Source organism: Sardina pilchardus, chromosome 21 (genome assembly GCF_963854185.1).
Source record: "Sardina pilchardus chromosome 21, fSarPil1.1, whole genome shotgun sequence".
Classification (NCBI taxonomy): Eukaryota; Metazoa; Chordata; class Actinopteri; order Clupeiformes; family Clupeidae; genus Sardina; species Sardina pilchardus.
The window spans coordinates 22689717-22717189 of NC_085014.1; the positions used below are offsets into that span (position 1 = coordinate 22689717).

The window sequence follows — 27473 nt, forward strand, 5'->3', positions numbered from 1 at the left end:
TATAGTGCCCTGGCTGTTCCCTGTTCCCCGGTTCACCGATGTTTGTAAGATTCTTGTTCGGTCTCGTATGCTCAGACGATGAAGGGAGGGACAGTCAGAGTCCATAGACACAATCCTACACGCTGACCAACAGCGGCACTCTGAGTCAGATCTGTTGAACTACACATTGTAGTGAAAAAGCTAGTCTATGTAAACTCTCAAGTACCACGATACATACTATGTTGGGAAGAGAAACAAACATTGCAGCACTTGTCGCCCATTCACGCAAATGACTGGGAGCCTTTACCATGTAACCAAACCTAACGCTAGTCACGAGTCACACAAACAAAACTTAACAATACTTGTCTGTCAAGCATTTTATGGAAAATAATAAAAGGAAATATTCACCAAACTCATGGCAACATACATGAATATGTAAATGTGTTTATGTATAGCATGTATATGAAGATAAAAAGTGTGTGTGCGTGCGCGCGTGCCTGTGTGTGTGTGTGTGTTTGGGGGGGGTGGGGGGGCTAGAGAAATGAAGGAATACTGCCTGTTGCGCTCACCTGATAGTCTGGGTCGTCCATGACCAGTTTGTCTCTCTGCGCATTCCGTAGAGTCAGAGTTCCAGTAGTATCCAGACTAATGATGCTCTGACTAGAGGGTCTGCTGTATTTCAGATCACTTTTTCTGGAGTCAGTGGTGCGACACACCTCATAGTTGTACACGTGTTGCAATGTACCTGTGCCCCCAACGTCTGCGTAAAGGGGTGGGTAGTATGGGATTACTGGAAGCTGTCCATTTGATTTGTAAAACATCTGGTCGCGTCTCCATCTGTAGCATTTGACTGACAGTATGGCTATAAGAGAGACAACGAAGAGGAAAGATACCACAGCCAGCGCCAAAACAAGATAGAATGTAAGGTTGTCATTGTATTCCTTATCGTGCGTAAAGTCAGTAAATTCCGAGAGCACTTCAGGAAAACTGTCCGCAACCGCCACGTTGACGTTGACCGTAGCTGAGCGAGAGGGCTGTCCGTTGTCCTCAACTATTACTGTTAGTTTTTGCTTCACTGCATCCTTGTCAGTCACCTGGCGAACAGTCCTTATTTCTCCATTCTGAGCGCCTACTTCAAACAGAGCTCTTTCCGTGGCTTTAATAAGTTTATACGAGAGCCAGGCATTCTGTCCAGAGTCTACATCCACAGCCACTACTTTAGTGACTAGATAGCCGACATCTGCTGACCGAGGCACGATTTCGGCCATCACAGAACTACTTGTCTGCACTGGATAAAGAATCTGAGGTGCGTTGTCATTTTGATCTTGGATGACTATTTTAACGCTAACATTGCTATTTAACGGAGGTGAGCCTCCATCTTGGGCCTTCACACGGAACTGAAAGTCTTTTATCTGCTCGTAATCAAAAGAACGCACTGCGTGTATGACTCCACTCTCAGCATTGACTGACACATACGAAGAGACAGCTACTCCGTTAATCATGCTGTCATCCAGTATATAGGAGACACGGGCATTCTGCTTCCAGTCTGCGTCTACGGCCCTGACTGTAAATACAGAGAGGCCTGGGGAGTTGTTTTCAACAACAGATGCCTCATAAGCGCTCTTTTCAAACAGAGGTGCGTTATCATTCACATCTGTAATCTTTAAGGTGAGAGTGATAGTGCTGGATAGCGACGGAACACCTTCATCAGAACACGTCACGGTAATATTATACTCGGAGTCTGTTTCGCGGTCCAGTGCACTGTCAGTAACAATACTGTAGAAACCATTTGATGTTGACTTGATGGCATAGGGAATGTTATCATTAATCCCACAGTGCACCTCGCCATTCTTATCAGAATCCGGATCATTCACACGAATCATTGCGGTCACTGTGCTTATAGGAGAATCCTCATTTACTGAAATGGACTGCGATACAACAGTAATAACAGGGCTGTTATCATTGACGTCAGTTATATCCACTATTATTTTACTCGAGTCAGACAATCCACCTTTATCTACTGCTTCTATATCAATCTGATAATATTTGGCTGTTTCGTAATCTACCTGCCCCATTAAAACTATGTCCCCATTTTCCTCTATATGAAATAAATCAGATACACCATCGAGACTATTTGAAATCAAATAACTAACTTGTCCGTTGCTTCCTTTATCTGCATCGGACGCACTGATCGACGTAACCAATGTTCCTTTTTTTGAATCTTCAGGTATTACGCTCTTATAGACAGGCTTTGTAAAAACAGGAGCATTGTCATTAACGTCTAACACAGTGATGTATATCTGAACTGTGCCCGACATAAGAGGTTCGCCGCCATCTATAGCAGTCAGAAGAAGCGATATATTCTCTTCTTTCTCGCGATCTAGTGGCCTCTTTAAAATCATTTCTACCTTTTTACTACCATCCGCTTGATTATGTAGTTTCAATGCAAAGTTATCTGTTGGTTTTAATGTATAGCTTTGAAGACCGTTGATACCAATGTCGAGATCCATCGCTTTGTCCAATACAAATTTTGATCCTACCACTGCTGACTCACTTATTTCAAACCGTTTCTCGCTATTTTTAAATGCTGGTGCATTATCATTTACATCGGTAATCTCTACTGTTACCCTGTATAACTCCATTGGATTTTCCAGAATTATCTCAAAGTGAAGAGCGCAAGGCGTAGTCTGTGCGCATAATGCCTCTCGGTCTATTCTCTCTTTGATCAGGAGCATTCCCCTGTCTTTATTCAGCTCGATGTATTCGGTGCTATCCGCCGTAAAAACACGAGCTTTACCTGATTTCAGTCTTTTCAGGTCCAATCCCAAGTCCTGCGCTATGTTACCGACAACAGAGCCTTTAGCCATCTCCTCGGCAATGGAGTAGCTGACCTGTCCGTGCACTGATCCTAGTAAAATGACGGACAGGAACAAAAGGACTTGCAGTGCCATTCTTCTTGACGAAAACACTGTGCTGCTTAAGCCTGGATCGACAGTAGAATCCGAGAGAATGTATCACAAGTCGCAATTTCAGAAAGGAAGAGATGAGAGACGTGTAGTCATCCCCGGTATTGCTCAAAAAAAGGAATGTAGTCTACATCTTAGATCCACAGCTCCGTTACTGTGCGTTTGTTTTACACTGACGACGTAAGGGAAGTAGGGGAGGTATTAGTAATGTCTGAGTTAAGCAGCATACTAGTGGTCAACAGCGGCCCTCTGAGCCAATTTGACAGAACTGCACCACCATTCTACTACAGCGATAAACCTCAGAAAACGCAATGCGATGATCGAGTGGATCCACAGACATACACTAACAACACTTGACAATTCACGTTCTGAAATTATTCACTACTGTCAGAGACGTATGCCGCACAAACTAACATACACTAACATTCTGAACAGATGATCTCTTAAAAATCTAAACAAGTTTTGCAAACTATGTTGAGTTGCTGTTGATATTAGCACAACAGAGGAGTTAGAGACTGAAAAGACAGAGGTGTTCAGAGTAGCATTCAGTACCATGGCCAGCGATTTGGAAAAGCACTGTGGATCTTCAGCTAGACATACTAAATATTCTGGAAATTCACCTTTAATCGTGTTATTGTACATTTCAACGCACATAAAGATTGGAGTGAGCACAAGGAGTAAGAGGAAATCATTTTTAAAAAGCGCTATGTGCTTCACAAAACACATGCCAATTATTATTATTACAAATAAATATGACGGTCAGAAATACTGTATCACTTCTATTTTATGAACCCTTACTATTATATATATAAACCTTAATAATACAAATCTATCCTTTAGAACTAAAATACATTCATTAAAACTGTTAGCATGTTCAGCTCACCTGGTCGTCTCGGTCTTCCATGACCAGTTTGTCTCTCTGCGCATTCCGTAGAGTCAGAGTTCCAGTAGTATCCAGACTAATGATGCTCTGACTAGAGGGTCTGCTGTATTTCAGATCACTTTTTCTCGAGTCAGTGGTGCGACACACCTCATAGTTGTACACGTGTTGCAATGTACCTGTGCCCCCAACGTCTGCGTAAAGGGGTGGGTAGTATGGGATTACTGGAAGCTGTCCATTTGATTTGTAAAACATCTGGTCGCGTCTCCATCTGTAGCATTTGACTGACAGTATGGCTATAAGAGAGACAACGAAGAGGAAAGATACCACAGCCAGCGCCAAAACAAGATAGAATGTAAGGTTGTCATTGTATTCCTTATCGTGCGTAAAGTCAGTAAATTCCGAGAGCACTTCAGGAAAACTGTCCGCAACCGCCACGTTGACGTTGACCGTAGCTGAGCGAGAGGGCTGTCCGTTGTCCTCAACTATTACTGTTAGTTTTTGCTTCACTGCATCCTTGTCAGTCACCTGGCGAACAGTCCTTATTTCTCCATTCTGAGCGCCTACTTCAAACAGAGCTCTTTCCGTGGCTTTAACAAGTTTATACGAGAGCCAGGCATTCTGTCCAGAGTCTACATCCACAGCCACTACTTTAGTGACTAGGTAGCCGACATCTGCTGACCGAGGCACGATTTCGGCCATAACAGAACTACTTGTCTGCACTGGATAAAGAATCTGAGGTGCGTTGTCATTTTGATCTTGGATGACTATTTTAACGCTAACATTGCTATTTAACGGAGGTGAACCTCCATCTTGGGCCTTCACACGGAACTGAAAGTCTTTTATCTGCTCGTAATCAAAAGAACGCACTGCGTGTATGACTCCACTCTCAGCATTGACTGACACATACGAAGAGACAGCTACTCCGTTAATCATGCTGTCATCCAGTATATAGGAGACACGGGCATTCTGCTTCCAATCTGCGTCTACGGCCCTGACTGTAAATACAGAGAGGCCTGGGAGGTTGTTTTCAACAACAGATGCCTCATAAGCGCTCTTTTCAAACAGAGGTGCGTTATCATTCACATCTGTAATCTTTAAGGTGAGAGTGATAGTGCTGGAAAGCGACGGAACACCTTCATCAGAGCACGTCACGGTAATATTATACTCGGAGTCTGTTTCGCGGTCCAGTGCACTGTCAGTGACAATACTGTAGAAGCCATTTGATGTTGACTTGATGGCAAAGGGAATGTTGTCATTAATTCCACAATGCACTTCCCCGTTTTTGTCAGAATCTGGATCATCCACACCAATCATTGCCACCACTGTGTTCGCCGGGGAGTCTTCGTTTATTGAAGTGGATTGCGATATAATATTAATAACAGGGCTGTTATCGTTGACGTCTGTTACATCGACAATTATTTTACTCGAGTCTGACAATCCACCATTATCAACTGCTTCTATATCAATCTGATAATATTTAGCTGTTTCGTAATCTATTTTACCCACTAAAATTATGTCACCGTTTTCCTCTATATGAAACAAATCAGATACGCCATCGAGACTATTTGAAATTAAATAACTTACTTGTCCGTTGCTGCCTTTATCTACATCCGATGCGCTGACCGAAGTAACCGATGTTCCCTTTTTGGCATCTTCGGATATTATGCTTTTATAGACAGACTTTGTGAAGACAGGTGCGTTGTCATTAGCATCTAACACAGTGATGTATATTTGAACTGTGCCCGACATAAGAGGCTCGCCGCCATCTACAGCAGTCAGAAGAAGCGACATATTCTCCTCCTTCTCGCGATCTAGTTGCTTCTTTAAAACCATTTCTACCTTCTTACTACCGTCTGCTTGGTTATGTAGTTTCAATGCAAAGTTATCTGTTGGTTTTAATGTATAGCTTTGAAGGCCGTTGATACCAATGTCGAGATCCATCGCTTTGTCCAATACAAATTTGGATCCTACCACTGCCGATTCACTTATTTCAAACCGTTTCTCGCTATTTTTAAATGTTGGTGCATTATCATTTACATCGGTAATCTCTATTGTTACTCTATATAACTCCATTGGATTTTCCAGAATGATCTGAAAGTGAAGAGCGCAAGGCGTAGTCTGTGCGCACAATGCCTCTCGGTCTATTCTCTCTTTGATGACGAGAATTCCTCTGTCTCTATTCAGCTCGATGTATTCGGTGCTATCTGTCGTATAAATACGAGCTTTACCTGATTTCAGTCTTTTCAGGTCCAATCCCAAGTCCTGCGCTATGTTACCGACAACAGAGCCTTTAGCCATCTCCTCAGCAATCGAGTAGCTGACTTGTCCGGACACTGAGCGTAGTGAGATGACCGACATGAACAAAAGGACTAGCTGTGATATTCCTTTAGTCGAAAAAATTCCCGTCCGAGACCGTACAATCCAAAAGAAACCATGACGAGTCATATTTGCAGATCTGAACAGGTATGTAAAGTATGATTATCCCCCGTAGTAGTAGACAATGATCATGTAGCGCAAAGAGACAGCACCGTGTTGTGCTTTCTATAACACTGCTCTTGTACGAATAATGAGGGAGGTACTATTTGTAGGATGGTCTATGATCATCAGCAACATACTGTTGGCCAACAGCGGCCCTCTGAGACGAACCAATAGAACTACATCTGTAAATTACACTAGTATAATTCAAGTACACCAGTCAGAAACCAAACCAAACCAAAATGTCTAAATCAGATATCCTGTGGAATGCCACCACCATTGTAACTAATCAGCTAAAAAGTAAAAAAATGCATAATTGGTCAGGAATTTCATTGTGCTAAATATATCATACAAGTCCTCTATCTACATGTGCATGCCTCTAAGGGCAACCATAACTGCCAGGGTCTAAGTATGCTTTAACATTGCAGAGGGTGAATGTACATTCAGGACCATGGTCAGCGATTGAGAAAGCACTGCAAACCTACTCACATGAAGGCATACCTCGCACTAGTTTTGCATGAACTGCTAAAAATGTGTGAGCAGATGTAGGTAACATTATACTCTGGTACAACGGTGTGTGTGTGTGTGTGTGTGTATGTGTGTGTGTGTGTGTGTGTGTGTGTGTGTGTGTGTGTGTGTGTGTGTGTGTGTGTGTGTGTGTGACTGCGTAAGTGTAAGCATACGTGCAGCGTGTAACCACATGGGCCATGCTCACCTGGTCTTGAAAGTCTTCAGTGCTCATGCTGTCTCTCTGCACATGAGGAAGTGTTTGTGATCCACCCGTGTCCAGACTAATGATGCTTTGACTACAAGGACCTCCATATTTCACATCACTCTTTCTCGAGTCAGTTGTTCTGTACAGCTCGTAATTGTAAACTCGTTGCATTGTTCCTGTGCTACCCGCGTCCGCGTAAAGAGGTGGATAATACGGAATAACAGGGAGATTTCCATTGGACTTATAAAACATCCTCTCACGTCTCCATCTGTAACATTTCACTGACAGAATGGCTATGATGGATACAATGAAGAGGAATGAAACTACGGCCAAAGCCAACACCAGGTAAAACGTCAGGTTGTCGTTGTACTCCTTATCCTGCATGAAGTCTGTGAACTCTGACAGCACCTCAGGGAAGCTGTCAGCCACCGCCACATTAACATTCACAGTCACCGTGCGAGCTGGCTGTCCGTTGTCCTCCACTATAACAGTTAGCTTTTGTTTCACGGCATCCTTGTCAGTGACTTGACGAATAGTTCTTATTTCTCCATTCTGAGCACCAACTTCGAACAAGGCCCTGTCCGTCATTTTCTGTAGTTTATAAGAGAGCCAGGCATTCTGTCCAGAATCTACATCGACAGCCACCACTTTGGTGACGAGATAGCCAACATCTGCTGACCGAGGCACCATTTCAGCCACCAGGGAGCCACTAGTGTGTACGGGATAGAGCACCTGCGGTGCGTTGTCGTTCTGATCTTGAATAGTTATTTTAACACTAACATTGCTGCTTAGCGGAGGAGATCCTCCGTCTTGCGCTTTTACGCGGAACACAAAGTCCTTCATCTGCTCATAATCGAAAGAGCGCACGGCACGAATGACCCCCGTTTCAGCATCGACAGACACATATGAGGAGATAGACACTCCATTCGTCGACGATTCATCTAAAATATACGATACGCGGGCATTCTGCTTCCAATCTGCGTCTAAAGCCTTAATAGTAAATATTGAAAGGCCCGGTGTGTTATTTTCCACAATGGTTGCAGCATATGAGTTTTTTTCAAAAGCAGGCGCATTATCATTTACATCAGACACCTGCAAAGCGAGAGTGACGCTGCTAGAGAGCGAGGGCACTCCTTCATCTGAACAAGTCACGCTAATGTTATAACTGGAGTCTGTTTCACGGTCCAATGCACTCTCAGTAACGATGCTATAAAATCCGTTGGAAGTTGATTTAATAGCGAAAGGGATGTGATCACCCATAACGCAGTGAACTCGACCATTCTTTTCAGAATCTGGATCATTGACACTAACCATTGCTATAACTGTGCCTGCGACTGAGTCTTCATTAACTGAAGTGGATTTTGAGATTATATTAATAGTCGGGTTGTTATCATTAACGTCAACAACGTCTACGGTTATCTTACATGAATCGGATAGCCCGCCCTTATCCACTGCCTCTACATCAATCTCGTAATGCCTGGCTGTTTCATAGTCGATATCTCCCACTAATATCACGTCGCCATTTTCATCTACACGGAACAAATGGGACATACCATGAAGACCACTGGGAATTAAATAGTTAACTTGCCCATTCAGTCCTTTATCTGGGTCGTAAGCACGTACAGTGGTTAAGACGGTTCCTTTAGGCGAATTTTCAGTTATAATGGTCTTGTACACAGCCTTAGTGAAAACTGGCGCATTGTCGTTTGCATCCAGCACAGTGACGTGTATTTTTACTGTCCCCGACATTAAGGGCTCTCCACCATCCACTGCTGTTAACAGCAGTGATATGTTCTCTTGTTTTTCTCGATCTAGAGGCTTCTGTAAAATCATTTCCACCTTTTTACTGCTATCTGCTTGACTATGTAGTTTCAAAGCGAAATTATCTGTTGGTTTTAGTATGTAGCGTTGAAGGCCATTGATGCCAATATCTAAATCCATCGCTTTATCCAATAGGAATTTTGATCCCACCACTGCTGTTTCGAGTATTTCAAAACGTCTCTCGCTATTTCCGAAAGTTGGTGCATTATCATTTACATCGGTAATCTCTACAGTCACTCTGTACAATTCCATGGGATTGTCCAAAATAATCTGAAAGTGAAGAGCGCAAGGCGTAGTCTGGCCGCATAATGCCTCTCGGTCTATTCTCTCTTTGATGGCGAGGAGGCCCCTGTCTTTATTCAGCTCGATGTATTCGGTGCTGTCTCCAGCATAAACTCGAGCTCTGCCGGATTTCAGTCTTTTCAGTTCCAATCCTAAATCCTGTGCTATGTTACCGACCACAGAGCCAACAGCCATCTCCTCCGGAATAGAGTAACTGACCTGTCCGTGGACGGTGCTAAGAAAGAAGACCAAAGCAAACAATAGTACTTGCCGTGCGATTCCTTTTGTACACATTTTGTCGTCAAATTCGATGAGAACGATACAATCCAAGGTACCAGAAAGCGATTGCAATTCTTGCCGCTGTAAGCAATGGAGACAATGCGTTCGTCCTTTGCATGGATTGAAAACAAGTAGTTTTTATATCACATATTCGGCTTCGCACGATCCTTCCCAGCTCTGTGCCCTTCCACTCGTCAAATAAAGAGACATAAGAGGGAGGTACCGACAGTATGACGGTCTACATTCACAACATGCTATCCAACAGCGGCCCGCTGAGTTTAATCAGACGAACTGCACCTAGGCTACATTCCACTGCATTTAAGAGATATTTCATCAACATAAAGTGCAACCCTACAGTCCATACTGACCCACCTGAACAAAACAAAGACGTTCAATACAACATATTCAGAATGACTGATTTATTCTCGGTGTTTGTTCTAAATGTAAGATGTATCCAGATGTAGTTCAGATGTATATATGAATAGTACCGATATGACTGGAATTGGGATCAGATGTGTGAGTTTCACAAAAAAAGGATTATAGCTAAAAATGAAATAAAATAAACACTTTGCCTGTATATTTTACTGATGGCTCGTCATAAAAATGTACAAGTGTACTGGTATACATATAGCAATATCGCAGCAACATTCGCTCTTCCAAAAGAAACACTTTTCAAAAACAAAGATCACTGGCCTGGGTCAAAAGCCATGTTCAGGACCATGGCCAGCAACAGATCAAGCCACACTCGTGGAAACGTTTGAAGCAACCAAGTGTAAATATATGCTACCAAAGCTTTGCTAGGAGAAAACGTAAGACACGACATGGTGTAAAAATAGAAATTCCCCTTAGTAATGAGAATGGAATATACAATGCATTATAATAATATACATGCTAAGTTGCTCACCTGGTCATTTAAGTCTTCAATGCTCATTCTGTCTCTCTGCATATGAGGAAGTGTTTGTGATCCACTCGTGTCCAAAGTGCTTTGACCTCCATATTTCATGTCACTCTTTCTCGAGTCAGTTGTTCTGTACAGCTCGTAATTGTAAACACGTTGCACTGTTCCTGTGCCACCCGCGTCCGCGTAAAGAGGTGGGTAATACGGAATGACTGGGAGATTTCCGTTGGATTTATAAAACATTCTCTCACGTCTCCATCTGTAGCATTTCACTGACAATATGGCTATGATGGACACAATGAAGAGGAATGAAACTACAGCCAGGGCCAAGACCAGGTAAAATGTCAGGCTGTCATTGTACTCCTTGTCGTGCGTAAAGTCGCTGAACTCCGAGAGCACTTCGGGGAAGCTGTCGGCCACTGCTACGTTAACATTCACGGTTGCTGAACGAGACGGCTGGCCATTGTCTTCCACTACAACAGTGAGCTTTTGCTTCACAACATCTTTATCTGTGACTTGTCTTACAGTTCTAATTTCTCCATTTTGTGCACCAACTTCAAACAGCGCCCTGTCTGTTGCCTTCAAGAGTTTATAAGACAGCCAGGCATTTTGACCTGAGTCCACATCAACAGCAACAACTTTTGTGACGAGATAGCCAACATCTGCTGAACGGGGAACAATTTCAGCAATGGCCGAAGCACTAGTCTGTACCGGGTATAAAACCTGCGGTGCGTTATCGTTCTGATCTTGCACCAATATTTTAACAGTAGCATTGCTACTGAGAGGAGGGGAGCCCCCGTCTTGCGCTTTAATGCGAAATACAAATTCCTTTCTCTGTTCATAGTCAAAAGAGCGAACCGCATGGATAACTCCGCTCTCAGCATTAACGGATACGTATGAAGAGACAGATACGCCATTGATCGAGGAATCTTCTAGCATGTAGGATATTCTAGCATTTTGGTTCCAGTCTGCGTCTATGGCTTTTACTGTGAATACAGAGAGGCCCGGAGAGTTGTTTTCCATAACGAAAGCCTCATAGGAGCTCTTCTCAAACACCGGTGCGTTATCATTTACGTCTGATACTTGTAAAGATAGAGTGTGGCTGTTCATGAGAGACGGCTCTCCATTATCAGAACATACTACAGTAATATTATACGATGACTCTGTCTCTCGATCCAAATCATTCTCAGTAACTACACTATAAAATCCATTTGATGTCGATCTAATTACAAATGGAATGTTATCGTCAATACTGCACTGAACCTGCCCATTTCTCTCTGAATCTGGGTCTTGGACACTCATAATAGCTATAACAGTATCTGGTGCTGAATTTTCAGGCACTGCCTTGGATGTTGACATGACGTTAATCAGTGGTTTATTATCGTTCACATCCAGTATATCAATAACGAGTTTACTGGAATCGGAAAGACCACCATGGTCTTTGGCGTCAACATCGATCTGGTAATGTTTGGCTTTTTCGTAGTCCAGTTGTCCAACTAAACGTATTTCTCCATTCTCCTCATTTATAGTCACAAGTTCAATTACTCCATCAGTACTGCTTGAAATGGAGTAGGACACAAAGCCGTTGGCGTCTTTGTCACTGTCCACTGCCGTGACGACTGTCAACAACGTTCCCACTGGCGAATTCTCAGGTATACTTACTTTATATATAGACTGGGAGAAAATAGGTCTGTTGTCGTTTGCGTCTAGCACCGTGACATGAATCTGCACTGTACCCGACATCTGCGGTTCACCCCCATCCAACGCAGTTAATAACAAAGACATCTTCTCTTGTTTTTCCCTATCAAGAGGTTTCTGTAAAACCATTTCAACCTTTTTACTCCCATCTGCTTGGCTATTTAATTTCAAACTGAAATGTTCTGTCGGTTTCAGAGTATAGCTTTGAAGGCTATTTATACCGACGTCTGGATCTACAGCTCTCTCCAGGCTAAATCTCGACCCTACTGCCGCTATTTCACTTATTTCAAATTTAAGTTCGTCCTTTTTAAAAACAGGAGCATTGTCGTTTATATCAGTTATCTCAACAGTAACACGGAAGAATTCGATTGGATTTTCCAGAATAATCTGAAAATGTAAAGCACAGGGCGTCGTCTGGCCACATAACGTTTCTCTGTCTATTCTATCCTTGATCAAGAGGACACCCCTTTCTTTAATGAGCTCAATATACTCGACGCTATCCCCGGTGAATATACGAGCTCTGCCTGAAACGAGTCTTTTCACGTCTAACCCCAAATCCATCGCTATATTACCAACTAAAGAGCCTTTAGCCATCTCCTCTGGAATTGTGTAACTGACCTGCGCCAGCACAGAGCTAAGAGACAAGAGCAACAGAAACCAGACTACTTGCCGTGCCATTGTTCTACCCGTTATTTTCTCAATGCATCAAAATAATGGTATGATCCATAAACAGTCCATCCATAAACATGTGTTTTTGGGCAATTCTGTCTTCGTAGACACCAGAGTATTAATCCCAATGTGGCTGTGTTAGAAATCCGGGTTAGTTCTTTGAAAAGGAGACCATCTTCACGTCGAGTTCTTTGTAATGTGGACGGTACATCTATGCTGGGATTTTTTCACAAGCGAGGATAATGACGATACAAGGGGAGGTACTGTTGATTTACACTGACCAACAGCGGCACTCTGAGTTCATTTAGCTAAACTGCACACCGAATAAAAAAATACCATTTAAGATGAGGAAGTCTTGCTTAAAAACAGCATGAATGTACGCACAGAGATCGTATGGAATATGATTTACTACTGCAGTATCAGTGGCTAATACCCACATATGTTTACTGAATTAGTGATGAATACAATGAAAGTGAAAGTCACAAATTAATCATAATTATTTTAAATGACAGTTATAAGTGTGCATAACATCTAATTGCGTCAGCAACATAACTGAAGGCATATTAGCCTTCATGGTTTTCTCACCTGTTCGTCAAAATCCGCCGAGGCTACGCCTTTCTGTGCATGAGGAAGTGTCCCAGCTGGGTCCAGACTAATGATGCTCTGGCTACAGGATCTGCCATATTTCTGATCACTTTTCCTGGAGTCAGTTGTTCTGCAGACTTCATAATTATAGACGTGTTGCAGGGTACCTGTGCCAACTGTGTCTGCGTAAAGAGGCGGGTAATACGGAATAACCGGTAGATTCCCATTGGATTTATAAAACATCTGCTCACGTCTCCATCTGTAGCACTTCACCGATAGTATGGCTATGATGGACACGATGAAAAGAAATGAAACAACAGCCAGGGCCATGACTAAATAAAAAGTCAGATTGTCGTTGTATTCCTTGTGCGTAAAGTCGGTGAACTCCGAGAGCACTTCAGGAAAGCTGTCCGCTAAAGCCACATTCACATTGACTGTAGCAGAGCGAGGGGGCTGTCCGTTGTCCTCCACAACAACAGCGAGCTTTTGTTTCACAGCATCTTTATCAGTGACTTGGCGAATAGTTCTTATTTCTCCATTCTGAGCACCAACATCAAAGAGAGCTCTGTCTGTCCCTTTCTGTAGTTTATATGAGAGCCAAGCATTCTGACCCGAATCCACATCAACAGCCACTACTTTAGTCACCAAATAGCCGACATCTGCTGAACGAGGCACTAGTTCAGTGACAAGAGACCCACTCGTTTTTACTGGATAGAGAATTTGAGGTGCATTGTCATTCTGGTCTTGGATTATTATTTTAACACTGACATTGCTACTTAATGGAGGAGAGCCGCCATCTTGCGCCTTTACACGGAAATTAAAATCCTTTAATTGCTCGAAATCAAAAGAGCGCACTGCATGGATGACTCCGCTATCAGCACTGACAGACACGAACGAGGACACAGACACCCCGTTGATCATGGAGTCCTCCAGCATATAGGAAATTCGCGCATTCTGCTTCCAATCTGCATCTGTGGCTTTTACTGCGAAAATAGACAGTCCAGGTTTGTTGTTTTCAACTATTGCGGCTTCGTATGCGCTTTTTTCAAACTCAGGCGCGTTGTCATTGACATCTGATATCATTAGGGAGAGAGTGACGCTGCTGGAGAGCGAAGGGACTCCCTCATCAGAGCAAAGCACAGTGACGTTATACTCTGATTGTCTTTCTCTGTCTATTTCATTATCGGTAACTAAACTGAAAAAGCTGTTAGATTCAGATCTAAGTGTAAATGGAAGATCTGCATCGAGTAAAGAACAGCGAATGTTTCCATTATCACCTGAATCTGCATCTTGGACATTTATTGCAGCTATAACAGTGCCCAATTTAGAATTCTCGCTTATCTCTTTAGATTTTGACATTATGTTGATAACGGGTTTATTGTCATTGTTATCAATTATATCTATGATGACTTTACACGTATCAGAATGGCCTCCATGATCTGTGACACGAACATCAAACTCATACGCATGCATTATTTCAAAATCTATATTTCCAGATACAGACAGAACACCATTGTGATCATTTATCTCAAAGAGCTCCGATGCCCCATCCACAGCATTAGCAATGGAATACTGAATTAAGCCATGTAATCCTTCATCAGCATCCGATGCTCTTACTGTAGCTAAAACCGTGCCCTTGGGTGAATTTTCTTCCACGCTTGCTTTATACAGCGACTGCGAACATATAGGGGCATTATCATTTGCATCCAACACTGTAATCAGTATCTGCATTGTGCCTGTCATTTGTGGGTCGCCTCCATCCATAGCAGACAATGTCAGTGCTATTTGTGGCTGTTTCTCTCGATCCAGCGATTTTTGTAAAACCATTTCGACGTTTTTACTAGATTTACCTGACGATTTCAAGGCGAAGTTATCAGTTGGATTAAGCAAATAGCTCTGAAGACCATTGACGCCAACATCATTATCAATGGCTCTCTCTAAATCAAACCTCGCACCAATAAGCAAGGATTCAATTATTTCAAATTTCATTTCATTCGTTTTAAAAACAGGTGCATTGTCGTTTATATCGGTAATCTCTACATTAACACTGTACAATTCAATAGGGTCCTCTAAAATAATCTGTAAATGCAAAGCACACGGAGTGATCTGCTTACAAATCGCTTCACGGTCTATTCTCTCTTTTACAAGCAAGACCCCTCTCTCTTTATTCAGTTCGATGTATGTCGCACTATCTCCAGTATATATACGCCCATTACCCGATTTAAGTCGTTTCAAATCTAAACCCAGATCCTGGGCTATGTTTCCGACAACAGAGCCTTTTGGCATTTCCTCTGGAATAGAGTAACTGACTTGCCCTCTCACTAAACTGATAACATGGACAATAAATACCAATACTTGCAGTGCCATTGTTCTGTCTGGAATTCCTCAAAAGGAGCTATGCTTGAAAAACGTGAACCCCGAGAATGTAAGTTGTAAGTTCTGCAATTCCTCTTGTGAATAAAAAAAAGAGAAATATCGTCACGCCAAAATATCCACACACGTCTGCCCTTTTCCTCTCTGTCTTTCTTTACTGCTCTTTATGCAGCTTCTCTTTCCTTTCACGATTTCCAACAGGGGAGGTGTCACTGTCTGATTTGTGCTGTGCATGCCCGATGCACGACAACATGCTGACCAACAGCGGCACTGTGAGTCAAGATCACGCAATTGCACATGCTTGAATATAGGAGAAAATACAAAGCCCAGAAGAGATACTTCTCTTAATCGCGCCGTATGCGTAAATCACACCATTTTCATCCAGCTATTTAGTTTACTGTATACAACATGTAATTTAAACAACACGAGTAACATTCTACCCTGCTCTCCATTCCTTTCTCCCTTTCCCTCTTACACACACATGCACCCCCACCCCTACTCACTTTCACTCTCTCTCGCTCTCTCGCGCACACACACACACACACACACACACACACACACACACACACACACACACACACACACACACACACACACACACACACACACACACAATGTGAATTCGCTCATGAATATGGGTGTTTGTCCAGCTGAATTGTCTTAGTAAATAAGACAGGACTTAGCTATAACAAAATAATTATTAAAGTACAGACAGAAGCGGACATTATACAATAACCCTTACAAGAAAGCCTTAAACACAGGTCCCAGAACCTGCCATATGCAGCGTTTCAGCACCAAGGCCAGCGCCAAAATATTCCAAGGTTTTAGCCATCAGCGTGCAAGACATTACAACACATATCACAACACTATGAAACACTCAATCAGTCCACACTCAATCAGTGGCCTTAATTGGATAAGTTTAAGGCTCACCTGGTCCGTGGAGTCCTCGTTAACTAGTTTCTCTGGTTGCAAATGAGGCAGTGTGCATGTTCCGTTAGTATCCAGACTGACGATGCTTCGACTGTACGTTCTGTCATATTTCATGTCACTCTTTCTAGAATCGATAGTTCTGCACACGTCATAATTGTACACGTGTGGCAATGTTCCTGTAGCACCTACGTCAGCATAGAGAGGAGGATAATACGGGATGACTGGAAGATTCCCGTTGGATTTATAAAACATCTTCTCCTGTCTCCATCTGTAACATTTTACAGATAGTATGGCTATTATGGACACGATGAAAAGAAAGGAAACCACAGCCAAGGCCAGGACTAAATAGAAAGTCAGTTTGTCGTTGTATTCCTTGTCATGCGTAAACTCAGTGAATTCCGAGAGCACCTCAGGAAAACTGTCCGCCAAAGCCACGTTGACATTAACAGTGGCTGAGCGGGAGGGCTGACCATTGTCCTCCACTACAATGACAAGCTTTTGTTTGATAGCATCTTTATCAGTGACTTGGTGTATTGTTCTTATTTCTCCATTCTGAGCGCCCACTTCAAACAGTGCTCTGTCTGTCGCTTTTTGCAGTTTATATGACAGCCAAGCATTCTGTCCAGAGTCCACATCAACAGCCACCACTTTAGTAACAAGGTAGCCCACATCTGCGGAACGAGGCACAATCTCAGCTACCACAGAGCTGCTGGTTTGAACCGGATAAAGTACCTGTGGCGCATTGTCATTCTGGTCCTGAACATGTATCCTAACAGTAACATTGCTGCTCAGCGGAGGGGATCCTCCATCTTGCGCTTTCACATAGAACTGAAAACTCTTTATCTGCTCAAAGTCGAAAGAACGAAGTGCATTAATGACTCCACTGTCAGCACTAACAGATACATAAGAGGATATAGGCACTCCATTAACGGACGAATCCTCTAGAATATAAGACACACGGGCATTTTGGTTCCAGTCCGCGTCTTTTGCTTTAATGCTGAATATTGAAACACCTGGTGCGTTATTTTCTAATATGGAAGCCTCATACATAGCACTATCGAACACAGGTGCGTTATCATTTACATCTGTTATCTTTAAGGAGAGCATTACGCTACTAGACAGAGATGGCATGCCGTCATCAGAGCATACAACTGTAATGTTATACACCGAGACTTGCTCTCGATCCAGTACATTATCCGTGACAATACTATAAAACCCATCGGATGAAGACTGTATGATAAAAGGGATATCCTCATTAAGAGCACATTTCACATTGCCATTCTCGGCTGTGTCTGCGTCTTGTATATTCATCATAGCTACAACAGTCCCAGTTTCTGAATTTTCTGATATTTCATTTGATTCAGAAATTATATTTATGACGGGACTGTTATCATTTACATCTGTGACATCCACGATTACTTTGCAGGAATCAGAGTGGCCACCCTGGTCTTTCGCTTGTACTGAAATCTGATATTGCTTATTTTTTTCAAAGTCGATGCCTCCTATTAATGTCAACATGCCATCATTGCTGTTTACCTGAAACAATTCTGCTAAACCTTTTGCAGTGCTTGACAGAGCATATGTGACAATACCATACGAACCCTGGTCAGCATCGGATGCCCTAACTGTTGTCAGAATGGTGCCTTTTGGTGCATTCTCTTTTACGATGGTCTTATAAATAGACTGAGAACAAACCGGGGCATTATCGTTTGCATCTATAACCGTTATAATGATTTCCATCGTGCCAGACATCTGAGGCTCTCCGCCATCTAAAGCGGTGAGCAATAGAGACATGCGTTCTTGTTTTTCTCGATCTAGTTGCTTTTGTAAAACCATTTCAACACTCTTTGCGCCATCGGCCAAATTATGCATTTTCAAAGCAAAATATTCAGTAGGCTTTAGCGTGTATCTCTGAAGGCCATTGACGCCGACATCATTGTCAATTGCAGTGTCCAACACGAACCGAGTTCCTGGCTGTGAAAGCTCGCTTATTTCAAATTTCATCTCCTTCATTGTGAAAAGTGGAGAATTGTCATTAATGTCGGTAATCTCCACCGTAACTCTATATAATTCCATTGGCTTCTCCAGAATTATTTGAAAATGGAGAGCGCAGGGCGTCGTCTGTCCACAAAGAGCCTCTCTGTCAATTCTCTCTTTGATAACGAGCATCCCTCTCTCTCTGCTCAACTCGATATATTGTGCACTTTCTCCGGTATAAATACGAGCTTTACCCGATATCAGCCTTTTTTGATCCAGTCCCAAATCCTGCGCTATGTTGCCGACAACAGAGCCTTTCGCCATCTCCTCGGGGATAGAGTAGCTGACTTGTCCTTGCACTAAACCAAGAGAGAGTGCCGAAATTAACAATAGTACTCGCCGTGCCATTGTTCTCTCCAGTAATCTCCAAATCCAAGCGAAATAGATTCTCCACACCACTCCAAGATTGTATTCAGTACATCGACGCAGTGTAATTCTACACTGAATATCGCAAATATGATCCTTAATGCGCTTATCAATTCATACAAAACCAAACGGAAAACGTCGATGTTTGTCCTACTCCATTTTCTTGACTATGTGCTCTATCAGCTACGCTTTCCTTTTTTGTATAGATAGGGGAGGAACTCAAATAAAATCTGCATCGTTCGCAGCAACATGCTGGTCAACAGCGGCACTCTGAGTCAAATCCTATGAACTACACATGTATGTCTTCCTTACTAAAGCATTCCAAATCATTAACAGCACCTAGTAATGCACTCCTTCTACAACTCCCACCCTCACCTCCCTGGGTTGATACCATGATAACAATGTAAACGACCTATGATGATATGCTAAAATCCTTGACAGCCACAGGAATAACTAAGGCATAGTAGGGCATGAAGCAAAAGAACCACGGCAGTCTATCATAAATCATACCAAAACGTAAACAGTGTGTCAGAAAAAAAAATATTGTAAACACATCACTATCTACACGTAACACATTTCATGTAGTACTATGTAAGTGTGTGTGTGTGTGTGTGTGTGTGTGTGTGTGTGTGTGTGTGTGTGTGTGTGTGAGTGTGAGTGTGAGTGTGAGTGTGAGTGTGTGTGTGTGTGTGTGTGTGTGTGTGAATGTGTGCGTGTGAGCGTGTGAGCGTGTGAGCGTGTGAGCGTGTGTGCATGTGTGTGTGTGTGTGTGTGTGTGTGTGTGAGAGAGAGAGGTTTCCAATCTTCCCACGTGCTTTTGTGATCAGCATAAGTGTCATGTGCACACATTTCAGGACCATGATCAGCGACATATGGGATCCCAGTAACCATCTACACCTAACAAGGATGCACTTGAGATGAAGGTGTAATAAATAATGTTTTTTTTCTCTCTCACAAGGATGACAAAAGAGACGTGTCTTTGGAGATTTTCCTATATGTTAGATAAAATCTTAAACCATACCTGATCTTTAGTATCATCGCTGACCAGTGTGTCCAGATCCGCACGACGTAGTGTCTGTGCTCCACTGGTATCCAGACTAATGATACTTTCGGTGTACGGTCGTCCGTATTTCAAGTCACTCTTTCGCGAATCAGTTGTCCGGCAAACTTCGTAATTGTACACGTGCTGTAAAGTACCCGTGCCAACTGAGTCGGAGTAAAGGGGTGGATAATAAGGAATAACAGGGAGATGTCCGTTGGATTTATAAAAACTTATCTCTCGTCTCCATCTGTAGCATTTCACTGACAGTATGGCTATAATGGATACAATGAAGAGAAATGAAACCACCGCCAATGCCAAGACGAGGAAAAAAGTCAAGTTGTCATTATCCTTGTCGTGCATAAAATCAGAGAACTCCGAGAGGACTTCAGGAAAGCTGTCTGCCAAAGCCACGTTCACATTGACTGTAGCAGAGCGATAGGGCTGTCCGTTGTCCTCCACCACAACAGTGAGCTTTTGCTTCACAGCATCTTTGTCAGTAACCTGGCGAATAGTTTTTATTTCTCCATTCTGGGCGCCTATTTCAAAAAGAGCTCTGTCTGTCGCTTTCTGTAGCTTATATGAGAGCCAGGCATTTTGCCCAGAGTCCACATCAACAGCTACTACTTTAGTGACCAGATAGCCTACATCTGCTGAACGAGGAACAATCTCAGCCACCAGGGAGCCCCCAGTCTGCACTGGATACAGCACCTGAGGCGCATTGTCGTTCTGATCTTGGATCAGTATTTTAACACTGACATTGCTGCTGAGTGGAGGGGAACCTCCATCTTGTGCTTTTATATGAAAAGTAAAATCCTTTAATTGCTCGAAATCAAACGAGCGCACTGCATGAACAACTCCGCTCTCTGCATTAACAGAGACATAAGAGGAGACGGACACACCGCTTATCGAAGATTCTTCCAGAATATAAGAAACACGAGCATTCTGGTTCCAATCCACGTCCCTGGCTTTTACCGTAAATATAGACAGGCCAGGGGAATTGTTTTCCATAATAGATGCGACATATGCGCTCTTCTCAAACAAAGGCGCGTTATCGTTTATGTCTGATATCTGTAATGAGATAGTGACACTGCTGGAGAGCGTGGGCAATCCTTCATCGGAGCACGTCACAGTGATATTATACTCAGAATTTCTTTCCCGATCTAATTCATCATCCGTAACCAAACTAAAGAAATCAGTTGATGTAGTTTTCAATGCAAATGGTGTGTTTTCACTAATTGAACATTGGACTTTGCCATTCTCTCCGGAGTCTATGTCCTGGACATTTAATATGGAAACTGCTGTACCCTGCGCCGAGCCTTCTGATATTACATTTGACTTTGACATTATGCTTATGCTTGGCACATTATCATTTGTGTCCATGACATCAACTAAAATTTTACATGAGCCTGTTAACCCCCCCTGGTCGTCTGCTCGTACATTAATTTGATAATGACGAGCCTTTTCGTAATCAACACTGCCAATCAGAGAGACTTCGCCACTGTATTCATTTATTTGAAATATAAGCCTAGCATCATCTGTGTTACTAATTGAATATGTTACTTTGCCATTGGGACCTTGATCTAAATCAGAGGCGCTGACAGTGGTCACCAATGTGCCTTTTGGGGCATTTTCCGTGATGACAGCTTTGTAAGAAGCCTGCGTAAAAACAGGCGCGTTATCATTCACATCTAAGACACTGATGCGTATTTGTGCCGTGCCCGACAACTGAGGATCACCCCCATCTACAGCCGTCAAAACTAAAGAAATCTGGTCTTGTTTTTCTCGATCTAAAGGTTTTCGTAGAACCATTTCGACATTTTTACTTCCGTCTGCTTGAGGTAATAATTTGAGAATGAAATTTTCCGAAGGAGTCAGAGAATAACCTTGTGGGCCGTTAACGCCGACATCTAGATCCATTGCTTTCTCCAGCACAAATGTTGCACCATTTGTAGCTGATTCACTAATTCTAAAAACAATTTCTTCTCTTTCAAAATTCGGAGGATTGTCATTAATATCTGTTATCTCTACGGTCACACTATAGAATTCCATAGGGTTCTCCAAAATGACCTGAAAATGCAGAGCACAGGGCGTAGTCTGTCCGCACAGTGCTTCTCGGTCAATTCTGTCTTTGATTAATAGAACACCTCTATCTTTATTCAGGCCAATGTATTCACCACTGTCTCTTGTGTAAATACGAGCTTTACCCGATTTCAACCTTTTCGGATCTAAACCTAAATCCTGAGCCAGGTTACCGACCAAAGAGCCCTTAGCCATTTCCTCTGGAATCGAATAGCTCACTTGTCCGCTCACTAACCCCACCGAGATCATGGAAACAAAAATGAGTACTTGCCATGTCTTTGTTTTGTTTGACATATCCATATCTAAACTGAAATAAATCACCGTAGTCCGATAGGAGCGACCGTGTTCATGCAGTGTGGGAGTCGAAAAACAAAGAAATGAAAATGGCGCCCAGATAGTCCGCAGAAAGAAAGCGATCTCCCTAGTACATCCAATCGTGGTCTTTCTTTAGTTCTTGCTGCGCTCTATGTGCATTCGTTCTTATGTTGTTAGATAGAGGGGAGGTAGCACGGGAAAAAACAACTCAGGAGACTCACAGGCTGACCAACAGCGTCACTCTGAGTCAAATCAGCTGAACTGCATTTAGACAACTGATAGTGTCCGAGTACAAACACACAGAAAAGGATTTCACGGCATTGAAACGCTAATAACAATGACCATAAATTTTAACTGGTTGGAACTAAATTAATGTCATAGATTATTTTGCATAGTTCAACCAATTGGAAGAACCCGAACATACATGTATGTGCATATGATTATTGGAAGCCACAGGAATAACTGGGGCATGCTACGGCATAAAGCAGAAGAACCAGAGCAGTGAGTCAAATATTTTATAGCATCACTCTATCTATACACACATTATTTCACATAGCACTATACACTGGTCTGTGTGTGTGTGTGTGTGTGTGTGTGTGTGTGTGTGTGTGTGTGTGTGTGTGTGTGTGTGTGTGTGTGTGTGTGTGTGTGTGTGTGTGTGTGTGTGTGTGTGTGTGCGTGCGTGCGTGCGTGCGTGCGTGCGTGCGTGCGTGCGTGCGTGCGTGAGTGAGTGAGTGAGTGAGTGAGTGAGTGAGTGAGAGGGAGAGAGACAGAGAGAGAGAGGCCCCCTTGTGTGATCAGCACATTGTCCAGCGCCACATGCACACATTTCAGGACCATGCGAGCGAAATTTTCCGAAGGCGTAAGAGAATAACCTTGTAGGCCGTTAATGCCGACATCTAAATCCATAGCTCTCTCAAGCACAAATTTTGCACCGTTTGTAGCTGATTCACTAATTCTAAAAACCATTTCCTCTTTTTCAAAGTGTGGGGGATTGTCGTTAATATCGGTTATCTCTATCGTCACACTATAGAATTCCATTGGGCTCTCCAAAATGACTTGAAAATGCAGAGCACAGGGCGTAGTCTGTCCGCACAGTGCTTCTCGGTCAATTCTGTCTTTGATTAATAAGACGCCCCTGTCTTTATTCAGGTCAATGTATTCACCACTGTCTCTTGTGTAAATACGAGCTTTACCCGATTTCAACCTTTTCGGATCTAAACCTAAATCCTGAGCGAGGTTGCCGACCAAAGAGCCCTTAGCCATTTCCTCTGGAATCGAATAGCTCACTTGTCCGGACACTAACCCCACCGAGATCATGGAAATAAAAATGAGTACTTGCCATGTCTTTGTTTTGTTTGTCATATCCATATCTAAACTGAAATAAATCACCGTAGTCCGATAGGAGCGACCGTGATCATGCAGTTTGGCAGTCGAAAAACAAAGAGATAAATATGGCGCCCAGATAGTCCACAGAAAGAAAGCAATCCCGCTAGTACATCCAATCGTGGTCTTTCTTTAGCTGTTGCTGCGCTCTATGTGCATTCGTTCTTATGTTGTTACATAGAGGGGAGGTAACACAGGAAAGACAATTCAGGACACTCACAGGCTGACCAACAGCGTCACTCTGAGTCAAATCAGCTGAACTGCATTTAGACAACTGATATTTTCCATGTAAAACAAAGTAAACTTAGTTTTAAAAGACAAAAATGACCGGTTGTAATTATATATCACGGAATTATTTTGCACATTTGAATCAGTCGGGACAACACATGGATAGTTTGACAGATCGAGATGTTAATAATAATAATAATAATAATAATAATAATAATAATAATAATAATAACAATAATATAAATGACGATGATGATGGTGTAGCTTATGGATGGACAACACGGACATTAGGTCAGTGCATGTTCCTACCAGCCCTACCAAAACATTGATATTGATGATACAAATATTAAATAAAGATGCTTCAGAGGTGCACAGTTGTTATGTGCCAATTCATTCACATCCCCAGCAACGTGAGTGACTTCATATTTAAATAAGGCTCACCTGGCCAGTAGGATCCTCAGTGTGTTGCTTCTCTCTGCCATGCGTAAGTGTTCCAGTATAGTCCAGGCTAATGATACTCTGACTACGTGGACTGGCGTACTTCAGATCACTTTTCCTGGAATCAGTCGTTCTGCAAACCTCATAGTTATACACGTGTTGTAAAGTGCCGGTTCCTCCCACGTCTGCGTAAAGGGGCGGGTAATACGGAATGACAGGGAGATTGCCGTTGGACTTATAAAACATCCTCTCACGTCTCCATCTGTAGCACCTAACTGAGAGAATGGCTATGATGGACACAATGAATAGGAATGAAACAACAGCCAGGGCCAATACGAGGTAAAATGTCAGATTGTCATTGTATTCCTTATCGTTGTTAAACTCAGCGAACTCCGACAGCATTTCAGGAAAACTGTCTGCCACCGCCACGTTTACATTAACTGTAGCAGAGCGGGAGGGCTGCCCGTTGTCCTCAACCACAACCGCCAGTTTCTGCTTCACGGGGTCTTTGTCGGTGACTTGTCTGATAGTCCTTATTTCTCCATTCTGAGCGCCTACTTCAAAGAGTGCTCTGTCTGTTGCTTTCAGCAGTTTATAGGAGAGCCAGGCATTCTGTCCGTAGTCCACATCAACAGCAACCACTTTAGTGACAAGATAGCCCACATCTGCTGAGCGAGGTACCACCTCTGCCACAAGTGAAGCACTAGTTTGCACTGGATACAGAACCTGAGGCGAATTGTCATTCTGGTCTAAGATAGCTATTTTAACACTCACATTACTGCTGAGTGGAGGAGAGCCACCGTCTTGCGCTTTCACGAAGAACTGAAAAGCCTTTATTTGCTCATAATCAAAAGAGCGCACTGCCTTTATGACGCCACTATCGGCACTGACAGACACAAAAGACGATATGGCGACTCCATTTACAGTCGAGTCCTCCAGTATGTAAGTCACATGAGCATTCTGCTTCCAGTCATTATCTTTGGCTTTTACTGTTAATATAGAAGCGCCTGGTGAGTTATTTTCTGCGATGGAGGCATCATATGAAGTTTTTTCAAATGCTGGCGGGTTGTCATTCACATCTGATATCTGCAAGGAGAGAGTGACGCTGCTGAAGAGCGAGGGCACGCCTTCATCAGTGCACGTCACACTGATATTATATTCAGCGTCTCTCTCTCGATCTAACTCGTCATCGGTGACCAAGCTAAAAAAATTGTTTGATGAAGATTTTAGTGCAAAAGGGATGTTGTCAGTTATTGAACACTGCACTTTTCCATTTTCATTTGAGTCTGGATCTTGCACGTTTATTACTGTCACTACTGTGCCTGGTTTAGCATCTTCGGACAGCGCACTTGATTTTGACATAATTTTAATGTCTGGCTTGTTATCATTCATGTCAATAACATCCACTATGACTTTACAGGAATCCGTCAGTCCCCCATGGTCGCTTGCTCTTACATTAATCTGATAATGCGAAGCCTTTTCGTAATCTATGAGTCCAATTATTTTTACTGTCCCATTATCTTCATCTATATCAAACATTGCGGGGACACCATCAAGAGTGTTTGTGATTGAATACCTAATTTTGCTGTTAGAATTCTTATCTGAGTCGGATGCCTTTACATTTGCAACAGCAGTGCCTATAGGAGAATTTTCTTTCACCGAAGCTTTAACAGCTGCCTGCGTAAAAACAGGCGCATTGTCATTCACGTCTAAAACAGTGATATGTATCTGCGCAGTTCCGGAAAGCGCTGGCTCTCCTCCATCGATAGCTATTAACTCCAAGGATAAATTATCCTTCTCTTCCCTGTCTAGGTGTTTCTGCAAAACTAGTTCAACTATTTTGCCTCCATCTGGTTGACTTACATATTTTATATCAAAATGATCAGTTGGTTTCAACGAGTATCTCTGAAGACCGTTGGCGCCTACATCCTGATCCATAGCTTGCTCTAAGACAAATTTTGCACCAGCGAGAGCAGATTCACTAATCTCGAAATGTATTTCACCTTTCTTGAAAAACGGCGCGTGATCATTAATATCAATAATCTCAACATTAACGTGATAAAATTCTATAGGATTTTCGAGAAATATCTGAAAATGCAGGGCACATGGCGTCGTCTGTCCGCACAATGCCTCTCGATCTATTCTCTCGTTAATGAGGAGCAGTCCTCTTTCTTTATTCAGCTCGATGTATTCAGTGCTGTCTGCCGTGTAAATACGAGCTTTGCCTGATCTAAGGCGCTTTAAATCCAAGCCCAGATCTTGCGCTATGTTGCCTACCACGGAGCCTTTTGGCATCTCTTCGGGTATCGAGTAACTGGCCTGTCCAGAGACCGAACTGAGACATACTACAAGAAAAAAGGACAGTACTTGCCACGCCATTGTTCTCTCCGACATTTTCCTCGCAAGAAAATATATAAAGCAGGAATCCGTGACTTAAATCCGTGATGGAAATATTCCAAATGGCTCACAACATGCCTCCTCGTGTTAAGATAGGTTGTTGAGTCGACAGAAAGGGAAATATGGTATTCTTGTGTTCGTTTATATTACAAGCGTTTGCCAGTGAACCTCCCTTCTCCGAAATGTAGTCATACTGACAGAGGAGGTGCAGCGGCCGTCCAGACAGAATTGGAACAAGTGAACCAACAGCGGCGCTCGGAGTCCAATCCCCACATTGCACTACGACACATCATGGCTTTTCGAAGAGTACAAATCACCACCATTCATGTTCTATATTATGTTATATTAAGCACAGGCACCACTGCACAAAGAGTCAAGCAAATAATGCCGCACACACCATTACTGGCAACAGCACTTATGTACAGGACATGCTAGTGCATATTCCCTATGGTATGGTCAGAGCCAGATTCAGCAACCGAAACACGAGAATAACGCATTTGGGCTATACACTGAATTTAAATGTCAGTAACTTTTCAAATGCATCAAAGCAACATACCAACGCTGCATGCAGAACGTGTGATTCCAATATCTTACAAAAGCAATAAGACTCACCTGGTCATCCATGAGGAGTT

General features: G+C 42.8%; 8 protein-coding genes across 8 annotated transcripts in view; all 8 read right to left on the bottom strand.

Moving 5' to 3' along the window:
• Window positions 1-27473, bottom strand: part of LOC134068448 (protocadherin gamma-A11-like) — a 119124-nt gene that overhangs the window by 86343 nt on the left and 5308 nt on the right. The window lies entirely within an intron of this gene.
• LOC134069392 (protocadherin gamma-A11-like) lies at window positions 513-2930 on the bottom strand. Its single transcript, XM_062525356.1, has one exon. The coding sequence runs from the start codon at window positions 2928-2930 to the stop codon at window positions 513-515; it is 2418 nt and encodes an 805-aa protein (XP_062381340.1).
• Window positions 3820-6186, bottom strand: LOC134069393 (protocadherin gamma-A7-like). Its single transcript, XM_062525357.1, has 2 exons — window positions 5882-6186; window positions 3820-4597 (listed from the first exon to the last, which is right to left on the bottom strand). Exons 1-2 carry the CDS (start codon window positions 6184-6186, stop codon window positions 3820-3822), a joined length of 1083 nt encoding a protein of 360 aa, XP_062381341.1.
• LOC134069394 (protocadherin gamma-A11-like) lies at window positions 6811-9415 on the bottom strand. Its single transcript, XM_062525358.1, has 2 exons — window positions 7019-9415; window positions 6811-6828 (listed from the first exon to the last, which is right to left on the bottom strand). The coding sequence occupies exons 1-2, from the start codon at window positions 9413-9415 to the stop codon at window positions 6811-6813; spliced, it is 2415 nt and encodes an 804-aa protein (XP_062381342.1).
• Window positions 9752-12674, bottom strand: LOC134069395 (protocadherin beta-16-like). Its single transcript, XM_062525359.1, has 2 exons — window positions 10305-12674; window positions 9752-9772 (listed from the first exon to the last, which is right to left on the bottom strand). Exons 1-2 carry the CDS (start codon window positions 12672-12674, stop codon window positions 9752-9754), a joined length of 2391 nt encoding a protein of 796 aa, XP_062381343.1.
• Window positions 13236-15617, bottom strand: LOC134069396 (protocadherin gamma-A11-like). The gene has a single exon (XM_062525360.1). The coding sequence runs from the start codon at window positions 15615-15617 to the stop codon at window positions 13236-13238; it is 2382 nt and encodes a 793-aa protein (XP_062381344.1).
• On the bottom strand, window positions 15778-18947 carry LOC134069397 (protocadherin gamma-A11-like). The gene is made up of 2 exons (XM_062525361.1): window positions 16554-18947; window positions 15778-15849 (listed from the first exon to the last, which is right to left on the bottom strand). Exons 1-2 carry the CDS (start codon window positions 18936-18938, stop codon window positions 15778-15780), a joined length of 2457 nt encoding a protein of 818 aa, XP_062381345.1. The 5' UTR covers window positions 18939-18947.
• LOC134069398 (protocadherin beta-16-like) lies at window positions 24433-26838 on the bottom strand. The gene has a single exon (XM_062525362.1). The coding sequence runs from the start codon at window positions 26836-26838 to the stop codon at window positions 24433-24435; it is 2406 nt and encodes an 801-aa protein (XP_062381346.1).